The 18,117-nt window shown below is 34.9% G+C and overlaps 1 protein-coding gene across 3 annotated transcripts in view; it reads right to left on the reverse strand.

The window, feature by feature from the left end:
• Positions 1 to 346: 346 nt before the first annotated feature.
• The window catches only part of STAM (signal transducing adaptor molecule), a 36,216-nt gene continuing 18,445 nt past the window's right edge, over positions 347 to 18,117 (reverse strand). For all 3 annotated transcript variants that reach the window (XM_040547906.1, XM_040547909.1, XM_040547907.1), the window contains exons 3-14: positions 17,087 to 17,162; positions 16,903 to 16,998; positions 16,210 to 16,356; positions 15,844 to 15,934; positions 13,812 to 14,004; positions 13,413 to 13,507; positions 12,602 to 12,690; positions 10,848 to 10,935; positions 9,074 to 9,128; positions 8,578 to 8,731; positions 6,561 to 6,736; positions 347 to 5,469 (exon numbers count right to left, since the gene is read on the reverse strand). In XM_040547906.1, coding sequence (XP_040403840.1) covers positions 5,220 to 5,469; positions 6,561 to 6,736; positions 8,578 to 8,731; positions 9,074 to 9,128; positions 10,848 to 10,935; positions 12,602 to 12,690; positions 13,413 to 13,507; positions 13,812 to 14,004; positions 15,844 to 15,934; positions 16,210 to 16,356; positions 16,903 to 16,998; positions 17,087 to 17,162 — 1,510 coding nt within the window. In that variant the 3' untranslated portion in view covers positions 347 to 5,219. The remainder of the gene's footprint in view (positions 5,470 to 6,560; positions 6,737 to 8,577; positions 8,732 to 9,073; positions 9,129 to 10,847; positions 10,936 to 12,601; positions 12,691 to 13,412; positions 13,508 to 13,811; positions 14,005 to 15,843; positions 15,935 to 16,209; positions 16,357 to 16,902; positions 16,999 to 17,086; positions 17,163 to 18,117) is intronic.

Here is an 18,117-nt window from a genome sequence, read left to right on the forward strand (position 1 = left end):
TCATTACTAACACTTGAAAATATTTTATTTATATATATATATATATATATATATATGGGGGTATGCAGCATACTGAAGAAGTATAATGTATTACTTGGACTTTAACTGAAGGAAGTTAATCACAGATGAAAATCTTGAAAAGTAAAAATTCTATCATCTTTGTGTAAACATCATAACAACGGCAGTGGCAAAACAGCAAAAACCACCCACCCCTCCAAGAAATAAGAAAATTTGATTTCAAGTTTTTCTAACAGACCTTGTCCATTGCATCCCCAAGTCCTTCCAGCAAAGTCCTTTTCTGATTATTCTTCTATGAAATTTATAAATTGACTTTGCAACATAATGAACTAAATACTCCAACTTTAATATTTTGCATTCATACCAAAAACAATTAACAGTTTTTACAAATAGTGTTATTTACTAAAACAATTCTTGTACAACAGTGCAGTATATCTAAATATATACATATGCCAACATCAAAGGGAGCATCAAACCAAACAAAACCAAAAATGCACTTTGCTACTGTGCACACTTCATTACAACCAGAACAGACTGGAGCAGGCTTCTTTTCTTTTTTGTGACAAAGAAAGAAAAGATTTGGGTTTCCAGAAGCACATGCAAGGGAGAAGAACAAAAACTCTTACCACCTTTTTGCTAAGGTGGCAGCATGAAAATTGAATGAGGTCTGCGATTATACATAGTAGCAAATGGAATGTTTTTAATTACAAACATCCTAATTTAGGAAACGAGGCTGCAAAAAACTTACATAGTGTTTTTATGGAAGCAAAAAGTTCAAATTTCAAGGCCTTCCAAGGTTTTACTATGCTGTTGGATAGTATTAAAGTAAATATTCTTCATCACAGCCAGAACTGAGAAAGGAGGATCTGTAGTGTGAAGATGGTCAGCTTTACTAAAATTGAATAACAGAGTAAAAAATGATTCTGCCTGCTGTTAGCAATGGAGATTTTTGTAGATTTTTTTTTTTTTTTGAAAAGCTCCTCCTGATTTTTAAATGGAAAAATCACGCTCCCTTGTCCTTCAAAACAGATGCACCTTCTCCACAGGAAACTGCAGTTATGTAATTCAAAGTGCCATTGTAGCCACTGTAATTAGAGACATTCTCTTCCATTCTGTCTGTGAAACCCAGCAGACAAGGACTAAAGTATGACCTTTAAAAGTGAAGACAGCACAGAAATCTTTGAAATGAGATTGCAAAAATAAAGGTAAGTGATATTAGAACATACTAAAAAAAAAAAAAAGGAAATTGAGGTATTAAGCAGTTCTCCAGTGTAAATCTGATGTTCCTGCCATCTAGATGATATCAGAGAGAACTACAATAGCAGCCTAGATTTGATTGGCAAAATATGTACATGCTATTAAAAGCAGATTTATCTCCTTTGTTGTATCTAAACATTTGCAATCTGACAGAATTATAGGAAGTTCTGGTTATTCAAATCCATTTTAGTTCCCCCCTCAAAACGTATGAAGAATCAGGGTGCCATGAGGGCCATCAATATGCTGCTCCACGCCTGTTGAGAAACATGCGGTACTTCTTCTGTTCTGTTCTTTTTACTGTTGTTTTACTGCTGTATACGGACTGTCTGGTGACATTAAATACACATCTACATGGGTAACAGTTATTAAGCACAGGTGGATAAATACGTTGTAACTGCAACTGCACACTCTTGAACATACTACCATGACATCAGTGTAGCATACCAAATCTTAAACAAACTGCCTCAGTATTTTTCCTGGGACGCTTTACAGTAAATCTTTACATCTTTGTTATGTCCACAAAAACTGAGATGATACACATGGGTAAACAAATTTCGTTTATAGATGTGAAGTGTGCAGAAGGCACTTTCCAGAGTTCGCTCCTGTTCAAGAAATCCAAGCTACAAAGATACCCCTCCTGAAGTTAATGTTTTTGTATTCCTTAATGAAAGGATTAAATTACAAAGGTTTACACAAAATATCATGAAAATATTTCAGCCTTTCATTGACAGTTTACATGCAAAGAAACAAGACATTAAAAAATTAGTTCTATTGGAACACGAATGACATGTCTTTTCCTGCGGTTCTTAACTTTTAGATTAACTTCTTGACGCTTAACTTCTTTGCTAAGAAGTTTTTCCATACAGTAGCTGTACATGTCATTTCCCTCCCTCACCCATACTCAGTGTTCAATACCGTAGTGAGACAGAACAGACATGAGCTTGCTCAAAACAATGCATAAATAAGGAAATTCAGAACAAATCACAGCAGAGAAGCACCAGTAAGGTGCTACACCTCCATGTAGATGACACTGTATCATCAGAAAGGTGAATTGAAATTGATGAATTATCAGTTAGAGAGGACATGAGAGGATGAGTGAAGGAATTAGTGCAACGACAGCAGCTAGCAAAGCAGGAGGAGGCATCACTGAAGAATACTAGAGTGAAGGACACAACTAAGTGAGCAGGCAAAATAATCTTTCTGCTAAATGGAAAAAAAAATCTACATGAAGTAATATAGCTCCAAATTCAATTTAATCTGAAGACTGCATCTGAAATGAAAAAAATGTAGGATGCAATAGAAATGCTATGACTGAATCCAAAAATCTAGTGATCTACTACACCAACTGTGGACAACGAAAACTTATTTTAAATCAACTAAAATTCACAGATTTGTTCCAGGAAATATTTTAGAGCAGTGGCTCTAATAAAGGCATGAAGAAAAAAAAAATATATATAGATTATACTGAATTTATATGGCATTGCATTTTCAAAAGTGTTTTTTGGTCACGATGAACACAAATAAAAGGTGATTTCAATTTCTTTAAAAAAAAAGGATAAATGCCCCAAATCAGTAAGATGGAAGGCAGAAAAAATGAAGATACGTATAAGTTTTCTGTGATCAAAGAAAAAAGCAGGAACAAGCATTTCTATGTGTTAAGGGAAAAAGATTGAAAAATTTAAAAAATGACAAATTAGCAATATAAAGTATTTTTGCTGAGCCATTCCAGTTCATTATACAACATGTGAAGAACTAATACAAATTGTCAAAGTCAGCTGGACTATTTTGATGCTTCAAGCTCCTCCTTGAACGGAACAGTTATTTTCACTTTTGTGTAGAAATTACACACTTCTATACACTGTTTCTCTGCTTTCGAATACTTAAAGCATACAGAAGACACTACCTAACTGATACTGTATGCCCTTTCTACAGAAAACCACCTCTGATCTCTCTGATCTATTAAAAACAATCTATGACAGAATGGCTTGGAATTATTTTTTTTGGTAGCATTTCCTTTCAAATTCCACAGACTCTCGTGGTAACACCAAGTACTGATGTACTGACAGTTTGTGAGTGTGCTTAAGAATTCTGGAAAAAGGAGAAAAAAAAGGAAAAGAAAATACCAATAATCAAAACAACCAGTTGTCCTGGCTAGAACATCACCAACTGGAAAACATCAGGTATGGGCATGTTTTGTAACCACCCTGGCTACAGAGTTATGCAAATTAGTCATCTGAAAACATTATCAGGCAGAACACACCACTGTCTATTAAAATAGTGAAACAAAGGCTTGTAAGGTAACCGTACGCAGACAAAGCAGGAGTATATGGGGTAACTGAGGTTAACTTACAGTACAATTGCAAGTGCAACATTTAATTCCAGAAGCATCACACTAAAATACAGTACACAAAAGCGAACAATTTCTGGCATACACACTAACGAGACTGAGAAAACAGCTTTGATGTTGAAGCCACGAGTTCTTTTGCTCTAACCGGAATTAGAGTCACCAGAAAAGGTAGAGGAAATAAGGATGCATTAGTAGATTGAATACAAATGCAAAGTAACACCAGTCTTTGTACAAGAAACTCTGATCAGGCATATCAGAATTCTGCCTTCCATAACCATATTTGTTTTGCAGAACCTTGGCTGTAGAAAGAAAATATCATGCCTTAAAGAGCCACCTGGCTCAGTTTCTGAGAAATGCAAGTTGCTGCAAAAGAAAATTCAAAGTAATCTGAAAGTCAATGAAATTAAGAGGCCTCATAGAACTATTTATACTGCTAAATAAACTCAAGTGGTAGAACAACTGGAAATTGAAAAATTAACAGATGTTTAAGGCAGAAGTGTTTGTGTTAGAACAGTAAACAGAACAAATTGCTAAGCAAGGCCACAAGAGATAAAAATAAAGCCCTGAAAGTTTGTTCAGCAAAGAGATTTAAAAGTCCATCATTCTCCATTAATTCTCCAATTAAGAGGACTTGAATATAGTAGTGTTATTCATGTTGTGTGTTCCAGTTTACAACTCCATCATTTCTCCTCCAACTCAATTTCTCTGTCTTTGGTGTACTCTCTACCAACACATATAGAATACAGTTCCTGTTCTCATTTTAAAAAAAAAAAAAAAAAAAAAACAAAAACCAACAACTCGGAAAAAATAAATTATGTGCTTCTCATGATAAAATGCAAAATCCTAACCTGTCGTGTGGTCCCATGATGTGTTTAGCAGCCTCTGAATAGTAGTTTTAGTTGTATGTGAAACAGAATCATAATTTGCTGTTATCCTCCCAGATCACTTACTAGTTAACTAATTAACTTTGGTAGATAAAGCCATCTAATAGTCATGACACATCTGTGTTCAGTTCAAGAAGTAATGAAACCTAGACCCAGTAAGTTTGGAAATTTGCTTATAGACCTTAGCTTGTGAGTGTAACTATGATACGCAAAATTACCATTTTCCCTGCGTTGGAAAAAGACATCACAGCTGTCATAAAACTAGATAAAACTATGAAACATGGTTGTCAGTTCATGATTAAAATAAAATAGTAATGTAAATTATTTTTAACATTGTGTTAAATATATTCACATGATCACCATAGCTATACGAAATGGCCACTACTGCAATCACACACTATATGTACATAACATATGCCACAACAGTTTGCAAGTGTTGAGCTTTCACAGACTAGCCAATTTTACCAGACATAAATAATCTTGTACCAATTTTTAGGCATTTTAAAAGGAATTATATGTCCTAAATATATCTGTTCCTCTGCAAAATTAAAAAAAAAAATCCTAAAAAGTCAGTGCAAATTGAACTTGTTCACCAAGATAGATTCTTATTAAGCTGGAGATAAACAAAGTTTAAGAGATTAAAGGAAGAAACTCAAAGCATTGTCAACTGCCTTTAGCAGAGATTAAAGATGAGGAATCCGAAGTCCTGGATCCTATAGCAGAGCCTTCTGTGAATAAGTATGCTGTGGCTGTTGAGGTGGCGGAGGCTGTGGCTGTTGTGGAGGTGCTTGTTGACTGCCTGTTGTCTGTGGCAGAGACGTAGAAGCTAAGTTATAGTTTGGCACCTGGGACATATTAGTTCCAGCATTCTGATAAGCAGCAACATCAACAGTAGCAGGTGGTGGACTGTACACTGAAGCTTGGTTAGAGTAAGTGTTTCCAGCAACAGAGCCAACCATTGCACTGAAAAATAAAATAAAAAATTTAAATTAAAAAAAAAAAAAAAACCATCAGAGCAGCAACATCAACACAACTTTTATTGTTCCTTTAACCATGCTATATATACACAGAAAAAGCTACCTCCTGGCTCTGAGCACCTTGCATATATAAAGCTGTAGCCAGTGAATATTCCAATTAAAGTTTAAACATACTCCTCAGATTTAAACACACCTAACACACTTCTAATAGTTTTAAAACTAAAATAAAACATACATTCAGTCTAATGTGCAATACGGAACCCCACCTATTTTCTGTTCTGCTCATGAAAAAAGCCAAGTGTTTCATATGGCAAAACAAGTTAGGTGAAGTGTGCAGAAGCTTGCTTTATCTGTTTATTTGGCGTGTCTTACCACCCTAAAATTTAAATAACTTGGGGAGACCAAAGAATAACAAATACTTTAATAACTCAAAATGGATCTCTCTCTCGACTTTTTAAAATAAAATTACCTTATACAGAGTCCTAAGGTCAATTCAAAACTATCTCACAATATAGACATTTTAGCCTACGCATTGCATCTTCCCAAAGCAGAAAGCCACTTGTAGTGTCTTTATACGGGGAAATTGTATAAACTTTATCAAGAATTCATAGACCATTCATTTTGTTCACAAAATGAGCAGAATCCTACCCATGCTTCCACAGTAAGATATTTGAAACAAGTGTGATATAATATCCACTATCTCAAAAATTATGCAAAGCTAGACAGAGCAGCAGATTTTTTTTTAAATAATTTTTAACAGATGTTTAATGATGAAAATTATGACTATAGCATTTTCTCTAGTTTATATATTTTCTCTAACTTTATATATACACATATACGTACATATGCATGTATGTGTATATATATATACACACACAAAGAAACGTTTGAAATTTGTCAGGAATTTTTACCAAATTTACAACACCAATATAAAACACCACTGGAAGTAATTGCACTGAAATATACTTCAGTTGTCATTGAAATTATACTTCTACAAGACAAATTTTCTCCTTCAAATATGTAGTCCTTTATGTTTAAATTGATTTAAGTTTAAATAGGAAAATAACTTAAAATTACTTTGTATAAGACGTTTGTGCAGGCTGGCCAGGCAGTACCGAGCTGGCAGATGGAGTAACTGTGCCTTGGCTGAGGGAGGAGAGTTGTTCAGGAGGAAGATTATAGCCTTGAATATGGCCCATCTGTGCACTGCCTGCCACCAAATATGCATTACCTTGAGGTTGCCCCGGATAAACCTAGGAAGGAATAAAGGAATATTAAGAATAAAAGAAAATAAAATTTTGGTAGTTAATATCTGGTGAAGAACTTAAAGACAGTCTCTCAAAACTTTTATTACAGGTATTTTAAATAAAAAGTGACTGATTGTCTTCTATTAGGTGCTGAAGTACGAAAAAATACCGGATTTGTAAAGGACACTATTTGCATTTCTATCCTCAGGCTCTAGTACCAAAAAGGTCAGACAGTTCACTGGACAACTTGTATTCCTCATTTTATTTCAATGAGTATCATTCATGCTAGTTAGAACTTCCACTTCTGAATGAAAATACTGATTATGTTGTATAATAAATAGCAGTCTAAAGCAGAGGTTTTTGATGCCCAGATAACAACTCTACTTAGTGAAAGTTAAAATGGACAGCGATTCACACATTATTTTCCTACCTTTAGCTAACCTATAATTTCTTGTAACAGATGAGATTGCCATTGTTTGAGGGGGGCAGAATAAAAAAAGAGGTTTTAAGAAAAAGTTTCAATGGAAAATAAAGTTTTATAACTAGCTGGAGGGAAAGCTTGCCACTAGATGTTTCAACAATATTCCAAATGAAGACTAAATTTCTAAAACCTATGCTTTTGTTCAGTCTGAATTATCTAGCTTAACAAAAATTAAGAGAAGAAATTATGAAGTCTCATGCATAATTGAGTTCATGTAAGTTAACATCATACAGCCCTTCTATCTTAAGATCCATGAATCTCTTATAACATTTAAAGAGTGTAGATCAATATCGCAAAATAATCTGGAGGCCAGAAAAGGCAGGAGACCTTCTAACTTTTCAGGACTTTATACTGGTTCACGTTCACCCCCAAAATCCAGTTTTTCCTTTCAAAAATCCCCAGAAACATGCCCTTTAATTAAATATTGAAATTACTTTATAAGAGTTGTGACATGATTGCTTGTATGACATGCATGGTATACAATGTCTTCCTCAATGACACTGGAAAAACACATCTTTTTTAAAAGACACTGAAAGTAGGGGTATATTTGTAGGAAGCTAAAAGAACTAAATCTGCTCCAATGCTTTTATGAGCATTAATAAGTTGGCTCAAAGGTTTTTTTTGAGTCACTAAAAACCAAAGTAAATTATTGAAAAAACAACTTGAAACGTTACGTATTCCTACAAAGAAGAAATATAGCAAATGTACATTAGACTATGGAATTAAAAGCAAGCTAAAAGCCAACACTGATTTTAGGGTGGAGTATAATTTTTAGGGCGGAGTGTAATTGTAATCTAAGAATCACAATTCTTAAACAGGAATTTTACTCCTTTGATTCTGTACTTTCTTTGACCCACTATGCAAAGGCCTAGTCAGCTTCAACTTTCCAGCTGTTTATTTTGTGTGTGACTCAAAACAGGATAGACTTTTTCCTTGATCAAAATAAACTGAGCAGAAAAGAACTAGAATTGTTAAAAACTAGCAAATGGAAAATCTCTAAAGCTTGCAGCTGAAAACACAATATTCTGTTTTCATACTGTGATGAGAAAGATTTGCTAGTTCATTTTAGAATATTTCTGAGGGAGCAAGATGATTTTTAACCGAGCATTAAGGCAATGAAGTTTCATAGAGGTTTCCAACTCCTAGGGTGGAGGAGGCAGCAGCAGCAGGGCAGAAACAGGAAATACTTGCCACCAACATGCCCCACCACACTTTAGAACTTGCACTTTCTTACAAAATCAGTAATTTATTTCAGTAATGTACAGAAGTATATTGTAAAAAAACATTTCAGCAAAATTTGAGCAAATCAACTCTAGCCTAGTATGTACTTGATAATGTCGATTGCTCTTAAAGCTTACGTACATACCTGAGAACCAGAAACGCCCGATGACGGCATGTAATACTGTTGGTTTTGTAGCTTTGCATACATTGAATACATTGGGTCCTCATTCATCAACTTGTTATACAAAGAAAGGGCCTCCATTGCTTTAACATTGAGCTCTGAGAGTTCTGAGTGTTTCCTAGAAAATACGTTATATAGCTTATTCTACAGTCTAGATAACTTCAGTATAGAACATACAAAACAGGGGAACTTTCACAAGGGGTGATAAGCAAAATTCTCCTACTGCCTGTCAAGTGATGCCTGTTAAGTGCCATAATGTCAAATGGTAGAATACTATAAAATACTATGTGACCTTGAAAAAAAAAAAAATCCTTCAGACCTCCTCCCGGATGAGAAGATACTAATAAATACACCTGTTTTCTTTACCAGTATTGACAGAAATGGCTAAGAGTATATTTAAGTAGCAACTCCATTATTTCTAAAAACCTGTCTTAATTGAGTCAAAACACATATGTTTTACCTGTCTATATCTTCCAACTTTTCATCTATGAGGGGTCCCATCTGGTGGCACATTGCTAGAAAAGAACATTAAAATATTATCAGAGTAATAAATATTTCTATATAGCAAGTCAGAAAATAGCTTTAAAATGAATTATCGGATAGAAATGTGTAGATGCAAAAATAAAGAAAAACATTAAAAAAGAAAATTATGATCAGTACTATAAACTATATGCCAAAGAACTACAGTAACAGATGCAGTTTCATGAACAATTTAATAATGAGATCCAGCTGAAGTTTTCAATAATAGCACAGAGAAAGAATCCCAGTTTAAATAGAACAAAACAAAACACATTTAACATCCAGGGAGTGTAAAGCAGTATCAGCTGTAGATACGGCACATAAAAAAGGTAAATAGAACGATGAACCTATTTTGCATTAAAAAAAGCTCAGGTAATCTGAAAGGTAATCTTTCTTCAAGGAAGAAAATTTGCCACTGGAACCTCGATCATGTGCTCCATCAACAGTACTACAAAAAAGATTGCCTATCAAAACAATGAAGGGGGAAACAGACTGAAATGATTTAAATTATCTGCACATCAAAGCCACTAACAGCACATTGTTATTTCACTGGAATCCTAACTGCGTGAGGGGGATCCTGTCAGGTAAGGCTTTTTCAAACCACTAAGATATTACATGGAAAAGCCAACACGAAGAAAAACCTAGCAGAAGTAGAATGGAAGAACATTAAAATAAAAGTGCACCTCCTCACCCCAACTTCCAGCATAAGGACATAGGGTTCATGTAACTGCAAAGCAAACAACAATTAACTAACAGAAAGTCTGATTTTGTCAAACGTAAAATAAACAGGAAGGAAAGCTGAAATGGGACACTACAGCCTAACCCTACTTCAGAATGCAAAATGTGCCTACTTATCCAAGCAATGAAGTATTTACTAATTTAAGGCAACCTGCTCTAGGGAACCTGCTTTGGCAGGGGGGTTGGACCCGATGATCTCTTGAGGTCCCTTCCAACCCCTACAATTCTGTGATTTTGTGAGAAGATGGGAGATACCCAAGTTTACAAGCTCAAGAACCTTTTCTTGCTCAGCTTCTAGATAGATTCAGAATCTCCTATTTTCTTAAAGTCTGGTCCTATCTGGATTGTAAATTAAAGCCAATGTTCTGTTCCTTAACAGGCAAGTTTCTTTACTTCCTTCTCCAAAGTTCCCTTCTAAAACCTTCGCTGCATCTATTGACCCAGATAGAATGGTCTATAATGCCTCTTTGAAGAGGTATTCTGAATAACTTTGAGTCTAAAGGACTAGTCTAAGGTATTTGTAGTACTCTGTACGGTATTTCTTAACTCTAAAGTGCTAATAGGAAAATGCATGCAAGTGAAAAGCATGTGGAACACCCACAGGCCCATCCTAAGTCACAGAAAAATTTTTATTCTTCTCATGGAATTCTCTTTACATTGCTTTTGCCACTTATGCTGTGCTACTCTATGAAGAAGAAAAAAATGGAGAAAATTGAATTAAGTATTCCTGGGTCTTGAAAAGTAAATGAAAATGTAATATAAGGTAATTGAGAGAAGAGTAGATTTTCTTAAAGCTAAAATACTGCATTTTGGTCTCTTAGATGTGGGAAACAGGAAGTGAGAAGACAGTTAAGGCTTAAGCACTTTCCTCAGGCATATTTGTGGTACGCATACAAAGCTGAAGTAGTTTTAATTCATTTTGACATAAGTAATTACTGGAAAGCAAAACAATAACAACAACACTGAGATTTTCTTACCCTCAAGATGAAGCAATTCTGGAAGGTCAGGTTGGTCATCAGATGGATCTGCACTTTGTAACATCTGCAAGAGTTGGTCCATTTTATCCTAGAATAAAAATTGTGTAATTAGTGTGGATAGAGTGGGGGAAGAATCAGCAGTTTCAGAATAGTAACTTAAAGCAGCTATTTACAACATCCATTTGGGTCTCTTGGAACTTGGAAATCATCTATACTAGCTTTAACAAATGAAGATATTTCAACAAGGATAAGCCAAATGATAAAAAAATGATTAGTATCTGCAAGTGAAATGTGCAGTATACCCCTTTAATTTTAAAAGTCATTCTAAACAGTATTTCCTGAGCAGTTTCCATTTTTCCATTCTACTTATTACATACACAATACTACCACCTAGTGGGATTAGTGCAAATGTTTTGACAGAATACACTGAGAAAAAAAATAGGTACTTAAAACTAAATTCACTGAAAAAAAAAACAACCCACATTTTGCACATGCACGATGCCCATCAGCACATAAGCAATGTCATAACTAATATATAGGAAAGAGTTTTTTCAGATGATGTTCGGAGGGGTTGTATGGTTTACTTCAGAATTTTATATCCTCGATTAACAAGGTTAAGTGTAACCCATTTACAAAAATACCAAGGGAAAAAAAATTAACATACATAAGCTCTTCAAAAAATATGCCTTGCTGTAAACTATACTGCTTAACAAAACATTACATGAAAATGATTAAGAATCACTTTTTAGCTGAGTGGTATCAAATAAACAGTCTTAACAGGGCAGAGTTACATAGGCAGAAAGTGGAAACTAGACATGTTTTTTCCTCCTCAACCCTGGGGAAACGTGGGAAGAAGCCAAATGAAATACTTCCTTAAAAAATATACCATGGGAAGTTTAACAACAAAACAAAATGCTAACATGCAAACTAACATGGAATCATCACAGAAGACAAAGCTGAAAGGCACCTCAACACAGGCCTGAGGTAAGTCATTTCTGCAGATTACAAACTAACAAATACCTCTCTGGAGGAAGACTACCTGAGAAAGGGATAGATGAGGCAGGAGATATATAGGATTTTAGGAAGGCAGTAACTCATTTTCTTCATTTCACAAAACAACGAAAGAACCATAGTTGAGAAAGATATAGAAGCTCATGAGAAAGAAAGAAAAAAAAATCTTAAGACAATAGATCTAAGCCCCCTTGGAAAAAGAAAAAGGCAGGGTAAAACAGCTTTGACTGAGAGCTCCTGGGAACCCTGCAGTATCACCAAGGTGAGATTTTGTGAATCTTAATAAATACATTTTAGAGCTACAAAAAGCTCACAGTTTTCAGAGAAGGAAGTGCAGGCGAAGACAGCAGTGTTTATACTAGAGATAAATCTAAGACAGTATTTAAGATTGGTACATCTGAAGCATCTTGAGGTCCTTAAAGCTAAGCTTTAGAACAAATGCATCACTCCACACCAGGCATCTGGATGGGAGGTAAACAGCTGTACAGTCCTGGAGTGGGGCCCTAAATTGAATGCAGCCTCCAAATTCAGTTTCCGAAATTCCTAAGAACTTCAAGGCAAATGAACAAATTAGAGCACTGCAGATACTCATAAAAAGTTCAACTTTTCCTTCCCATTTCTCTTTTGGTTATGCTCTCTTGATATTTCAAACTGATTACTTTCAAGGTAAAGGATGAAAGAGTTAAACATCGCATGTTTAAACATACCACCAGTTGAAAACTCAGTACCTGTATCACACTTACTTCATCAATATAAACTGGTTCGGGCTCAGGTTCTATTGTCTCTACTTGAACTTCATCACTGAACTGCACTGTTTTCTTCTCGGTTTTCACTGTAAGGTAAAGTCAGATCTTTATTTTTTAAAATAGAAATAAACAAAGCAATGACAATGTTACACAGCTAGCATGTCACACCCCTGACACACACATATTGAGAACACAAGAAATTCATCTTGCAAACCCATCAGGTTTACAGAAATGAGATTTAGCATCTTAAATCTTTGCCTTATATATAATGTTATTTTACTACATGCTTAGAGTACGTTAGACTGATAATAAGTTGATACAGAAAGATAAATCAATATGCAGCAAAAAAATCCTTCCATAATGTACACATACATACCGATATAATTTAGATTTCTTAAACTGTTTGAGCAATGGAAATGTTTCTGATTCCTACCTTCAGTTTTTCCTTGATTAAATATGTACTGTTGCAACCAAGTAAAAAGACAATTTAGAAAAAAGCTGCTGTTGCATACAAAATTTATCTAGCTGTCTATGGAATTGTTAAATGAGTCTCAAGGAAGCTAATGACAAAGCCAGCAGTATGCAGCATCCTATTTTTCAACAGATGCCAGCTTAGGTAACCTTGGTCTGGCACACAGAGACATGACTAAGAGCACAACAAGGGCTCAGTTTTACTTAGAGCTTTACATTAACTTGCAGCTGAACCCTTCCCGTTCAAGAAAGGAAGCAGCGATAATACCTGACTACAGAAACATCCCTTGAACCAAGGCAAAGCTTAAATTATATATGTAAACATAAAGTTACTTACTCATTTCTGGCTCAGCAGAAAGATCAGCTGTTACAAAATTAGATGGAAACAATCCTATACCCTGATGAGTTTCACCCTTCCACCAATTTGGATCACTAAAAGATAAAAATAAATACACATTTAAAACCCCATACTGACATGGAATTTTTCCAAGAATTGCACTGCACAAGGCATTTGTATTACTTGTACATAAACACAATTTACATATATGCAGAAATCTTTATACATTAGTCTTTATACCATTACATTTCTGTGTCAAAAACCAAAGAGAAAATATTTAATGTATAAATGTATTTTATTGCAATGGTATTCCAATATGCTTCTACATAGCAGACACCATTATTCCTGATCGATTTTTAGAGTCTAAACCACTTCTATAAAGCATTCTATACAAGTTACCTGTCATCAAGGATAGTTATAAGTTCTCCAGCTTTAAAGGTTAATTCGTTGTCTTCAGCAGCCTCAAAATCATAGATTGCACGAACCTTTCGGCCCTCATGTTTGTGATTTGTTAAAAGGCTTGAGGTGCTTGGATACAAGCTGGAAAGTGTTGTTTGCTGTTGCCTTTGTTCTTTTAGTGACAGTTCAATAGCTACAAAAGAAAAAGTTATTCAGTTAAGTTATGAAAAGTTCTTAACCTGCAAAGTTATCCAGATGAACATTCACTTTATATTTGAAAATCTAACTCTATGAAAACTTGTAGTATAATTCCATTCTTTTTGCATCATAACCAACTTCTGACTTTCATTTAGAAATAATGGTAAAAAGATGAAAAGATGTTTTACAACTATGGAGCTTAATTCTGCTCCTACAGTTACTGAGACTTTCAACGTGGACAGGAGGAATGAGTAGCACTTAAGCACAAACAGGAAAACTCAGTGAAGTGATCCATTTATTATTATTACTATTACTGTTAGCATCTTAAACAGATATGGAGATCTACATTCTAACTAGCATACACGAGGTTCAACTCTTCCAGACTGCTTAAAATGCTAAAAAGATACAGCTGTTCAGCTGCACACTATTTGCCTTTTAGATCAGTAGGCTTTAGCCTAAATCAGAGAATCACACAGATTAATTAAGGTTGGAAATGAGCTTTGGAGGTCATTTGTTCCAAACCCCCACTAAAGCATGGTCACTTAGGGCCAGCTGTCCAGGACCATGTCCAGATGGCTTTTGAATATCTTCGAGAAAGGAGACTCTACCACCTCTCTGCAACCTAACTGTAAAAAAGTCTGTCCTTAAATCATAATTTATAGAAAGCCTTTTGCTTGTCTATTTGTCTATCCCTTTTTTCTCTCCCTATCTCTCCTGGAATAATTTTAAATTGCTTGATCACTTTCAACTAAACTTGACTAAGCAGAGAAGTTTCAGTCATAATAAACTCCTCCAAATTTGTAAATAGATGACTATGTATAAGATGGGACAGACTGAGACACAAAAGAATAGGACAAACATTAAAGAACCCATGCAGAATCTGAACCTTGAGACAGAGAAAACCCTTGAAAAACAGACTTTGGTGGATCAACTACAGAAGAAGCCAGAAGTAACATTTACAGATGGGCTAATGGTGATTTAAATAGGTCAAAGTTATATTAGATAATAGCTAAATTAAGAGTTTTTCTATCAAAGATGAGGAACTGCAAATATCCACCAACTACTAGCACAGGAGCTTCATTCATATAATGAATGAGTCATTGTTATAACTTTAAGCGAAAAACCATACTACATACAAGGGCTAACTGATGCCTTTATGTTGCTGAAATCTGAACACTCTGTAAGCCATAAGGATCAGTCTACTGTAAGAATAACTCTTTGCACATACCTCATATAGGATCATTAAATGATCTTTAAATATACCTTGGTACAACAGTAAATAAAAAAAACATCCTAGATTTGTCTACTGGGACTGCAGTGAGACATTTAACACTCTGCTTACAGCAGCCAAAGGCTTAAAGTTATTTTAAGTATATTAAGGAACCATTATTCAAAGAAATACAAAGTTTAAAGTAGCACACCCAACATACTGAATCCAACTTTGCATACCACTTATACTATAATCCTTATGGTCTGCTTCAATCAAATGTTTAAATTACAAGTGAATGTGCTTTACTGGCCCCTGAGAGAGGGAAAATCCAAATGCAAAACTTGTATAAAACATTTCCATTGTGGAGCACACTCTGAACATGAGGTTTTGCAGATTTTTACATTGTTTTGGTCTAGCAAGGGTTAAAAAAAATCAGGCATTATTCTATTTTGTTTTATACATAGAATAGTTTTGATCTCTAACCCTCCAAAAAGGAAGGAATAGAAATCATATCTATAATCCATAAACGCACTGCACACAGTAAGGAAGGAAGCAAAACATTTGTTCCTGCCTTATTAGATACTTACCAAGAAATTCTTTGGGTCAGCAAGTAAATGTACTCACCTTTAGCTAAATCCTCCTCTTCCTTTTTGTTAGCTACTGCACCAGGATCTTTGGCAACTAGTGCTGGACTTGCTTTTGCCTGTTCAGCAGCCTAGCCAAAAAAATTAAAGAAGTAAAAGTAAATTAATTGAAAAACTGTGACAACGCAGTAAGTTCACCGTTTTGATTTGCATTCATCTGCAATATAAAAATCAAAGGAAAACAGAGCAGTTCAACTCTCATATGAATGTTTTATTTAGAAAAGAAAGATTTTGTTTTGTTTGCCAAATGCATTATAGAATTCAAGACTACAAATTTTAAAATACAGAACTGAGGATAAAAAGAATTTGTGATTCCTTTTAAGAACCACCACAAAATGTATTATACCTGTGAACCAATAGCTGGGAAGGTAACTCCTTGCTCTTTAAGATTTTTTATCATAGCAGATATTAAACTAAGCTGCGGGTCATTCTTGAATTCATCAGTCCATTCCACCATAAGGGCTTTCAGCTTTTCACAAACTTTTGGATGACCCTGCAGAAAAACAGAAACTAGTTAAATAACGTAGGAATCTGTTCTTAATTCCTAAATTTTACATAATTTCATGTTACTGTCAACATAAACTGTATAGACACTATACACTTTAAAGTCAAGTATATTGACAAGTATATACTAAGTGATGTCCTTATTAGAAAGGGGACACCAGCTTTTCAGCACTGTGTTTGATGGCCTTCAGGAATATCACTTAAACAATAAGGACTAGCCTCAAAACAGCGTAAAACAAGGTTATAGAAAGGTCCCGTGTTATCTCCGTTTGTATATTTATAAAGTAATCCCACTGCCCAAGTGAACAGAATACATAAGTAACAGTACTGTGAAATGATATTCCAGAAGATCTTTCTCACAGTCAGTCTTCACAGCAACGTGTATCCTTCTGCCCAAATCACACACCCCCCTTCTCCTTGTTTCCCCTCCCAAAATTTCCAATCTTCCAGAAGTAGATTCCACTCCAATTTCAGGTTACCCCAGCTCTCTGATTTAGCTTTTATATGAAACATATAAATCAATGTAATACATTACCTTATTCAACACATTGCTTACTTCACTGGCAAAATCTCTTGAACAGACTTCTAAATGAAAGATTTTACCACAGTTTGATACACACGCTCCTAGAAGCTAAAGAAAGAAAGATTAAAAGTCAGTTAAGAGTTTTTGCAATATAGCTTTCTAGGAAGGAAAAAGACTACATTAAAAAGTAACCTACTGTTAACGCCTGCATAGCAACATGGGGATCTTTATGGTTCACTCTCTTCATAATAGAACGGAGACAATCCTTAGGCCTAAAGAAACACAAGACAGCTTTAAAATAATGTACTGCAATGAACATTTCCTATTGCACACATGACAACGCCAACAGAGAGCAAGCTCTCCTGAATACAAACAGTAAATTATTTAGTAGCTTTAAAGTGCAACATTAAATTAAAAAAAAAAATCAACACCATTAGCCGTTCTAGCCATTTTTATCTGTATGATTGCTAGTCTTGGTTATCAAAACCAATCCTTTTTTTAGTTGGAGAGAATTACTGTAAATACTGCAGAAATGCATAAAATTCCTGACAATTAGAGTACTGTAGTTCTCTGTAGTCTGTACACCTTCATTAAATACTTTTTTCACTCTAAGAAAAACTCTTATCAGATAAATCATCATGTAAAATATTTTTATATGATTGCAATGTATTTCAAAATTTCATAATATGATTTTAATGAAAATATTTTTGATACATCAAATTTGTCTGGTTGCTTTTAATTTCTTTTTAACACAGACCTCTTAATCTGGTATCAAAACAACACCTCTCAGCATCTAAGACATGCAAGTGAATTTACAATCATCACTTCAATGGCATGTTTGTGTTCTAAGATATTTCATAATCGGAACAAAGAATACAGAGAGTGTTTCTATGATCAGGATCGCAATTTCTTGTGCTTCTCTCCTACCTGTTCCCCAGAGTGTCTTTCCCTGTGTGGGTTACTCTTTCCCCACTCCAACCTTCTCACACAACAAACACGTTGAACTCCTTCAATTATCAAAACTCTGAGTTACTTCCCCCTTCTCCAAGTGAGCTCTGCAAGTGCCCAAGGACACTGAACACTTGCTGCAAGGATTCAGAACTCATACTCCATTAATGACAATACAACTCGAGAAAGGAATACTTGCATTTCGTTTAAGGAGGAGCAGGGCAGAAGTTGTCGCTTTTACATGAACATAACCAAGTTTTTGCACTGTAAATCCCTTCC

The sequence above is a fragment of the Cygnus olor genome, chromosome 2 (assembly GCF_009769625.2).
Source record: "Cygnus olor isolate bCygOlo1 chromosome 2, bCygOlo1.pri.v2, whole genome shotgun sequence".
Classification (NCBI taxonomy): Eukaryota; Metazoa; Chordata; class Aves; order Anseriformes; family Anatidae; genus Cygnus; species Cygnus olor.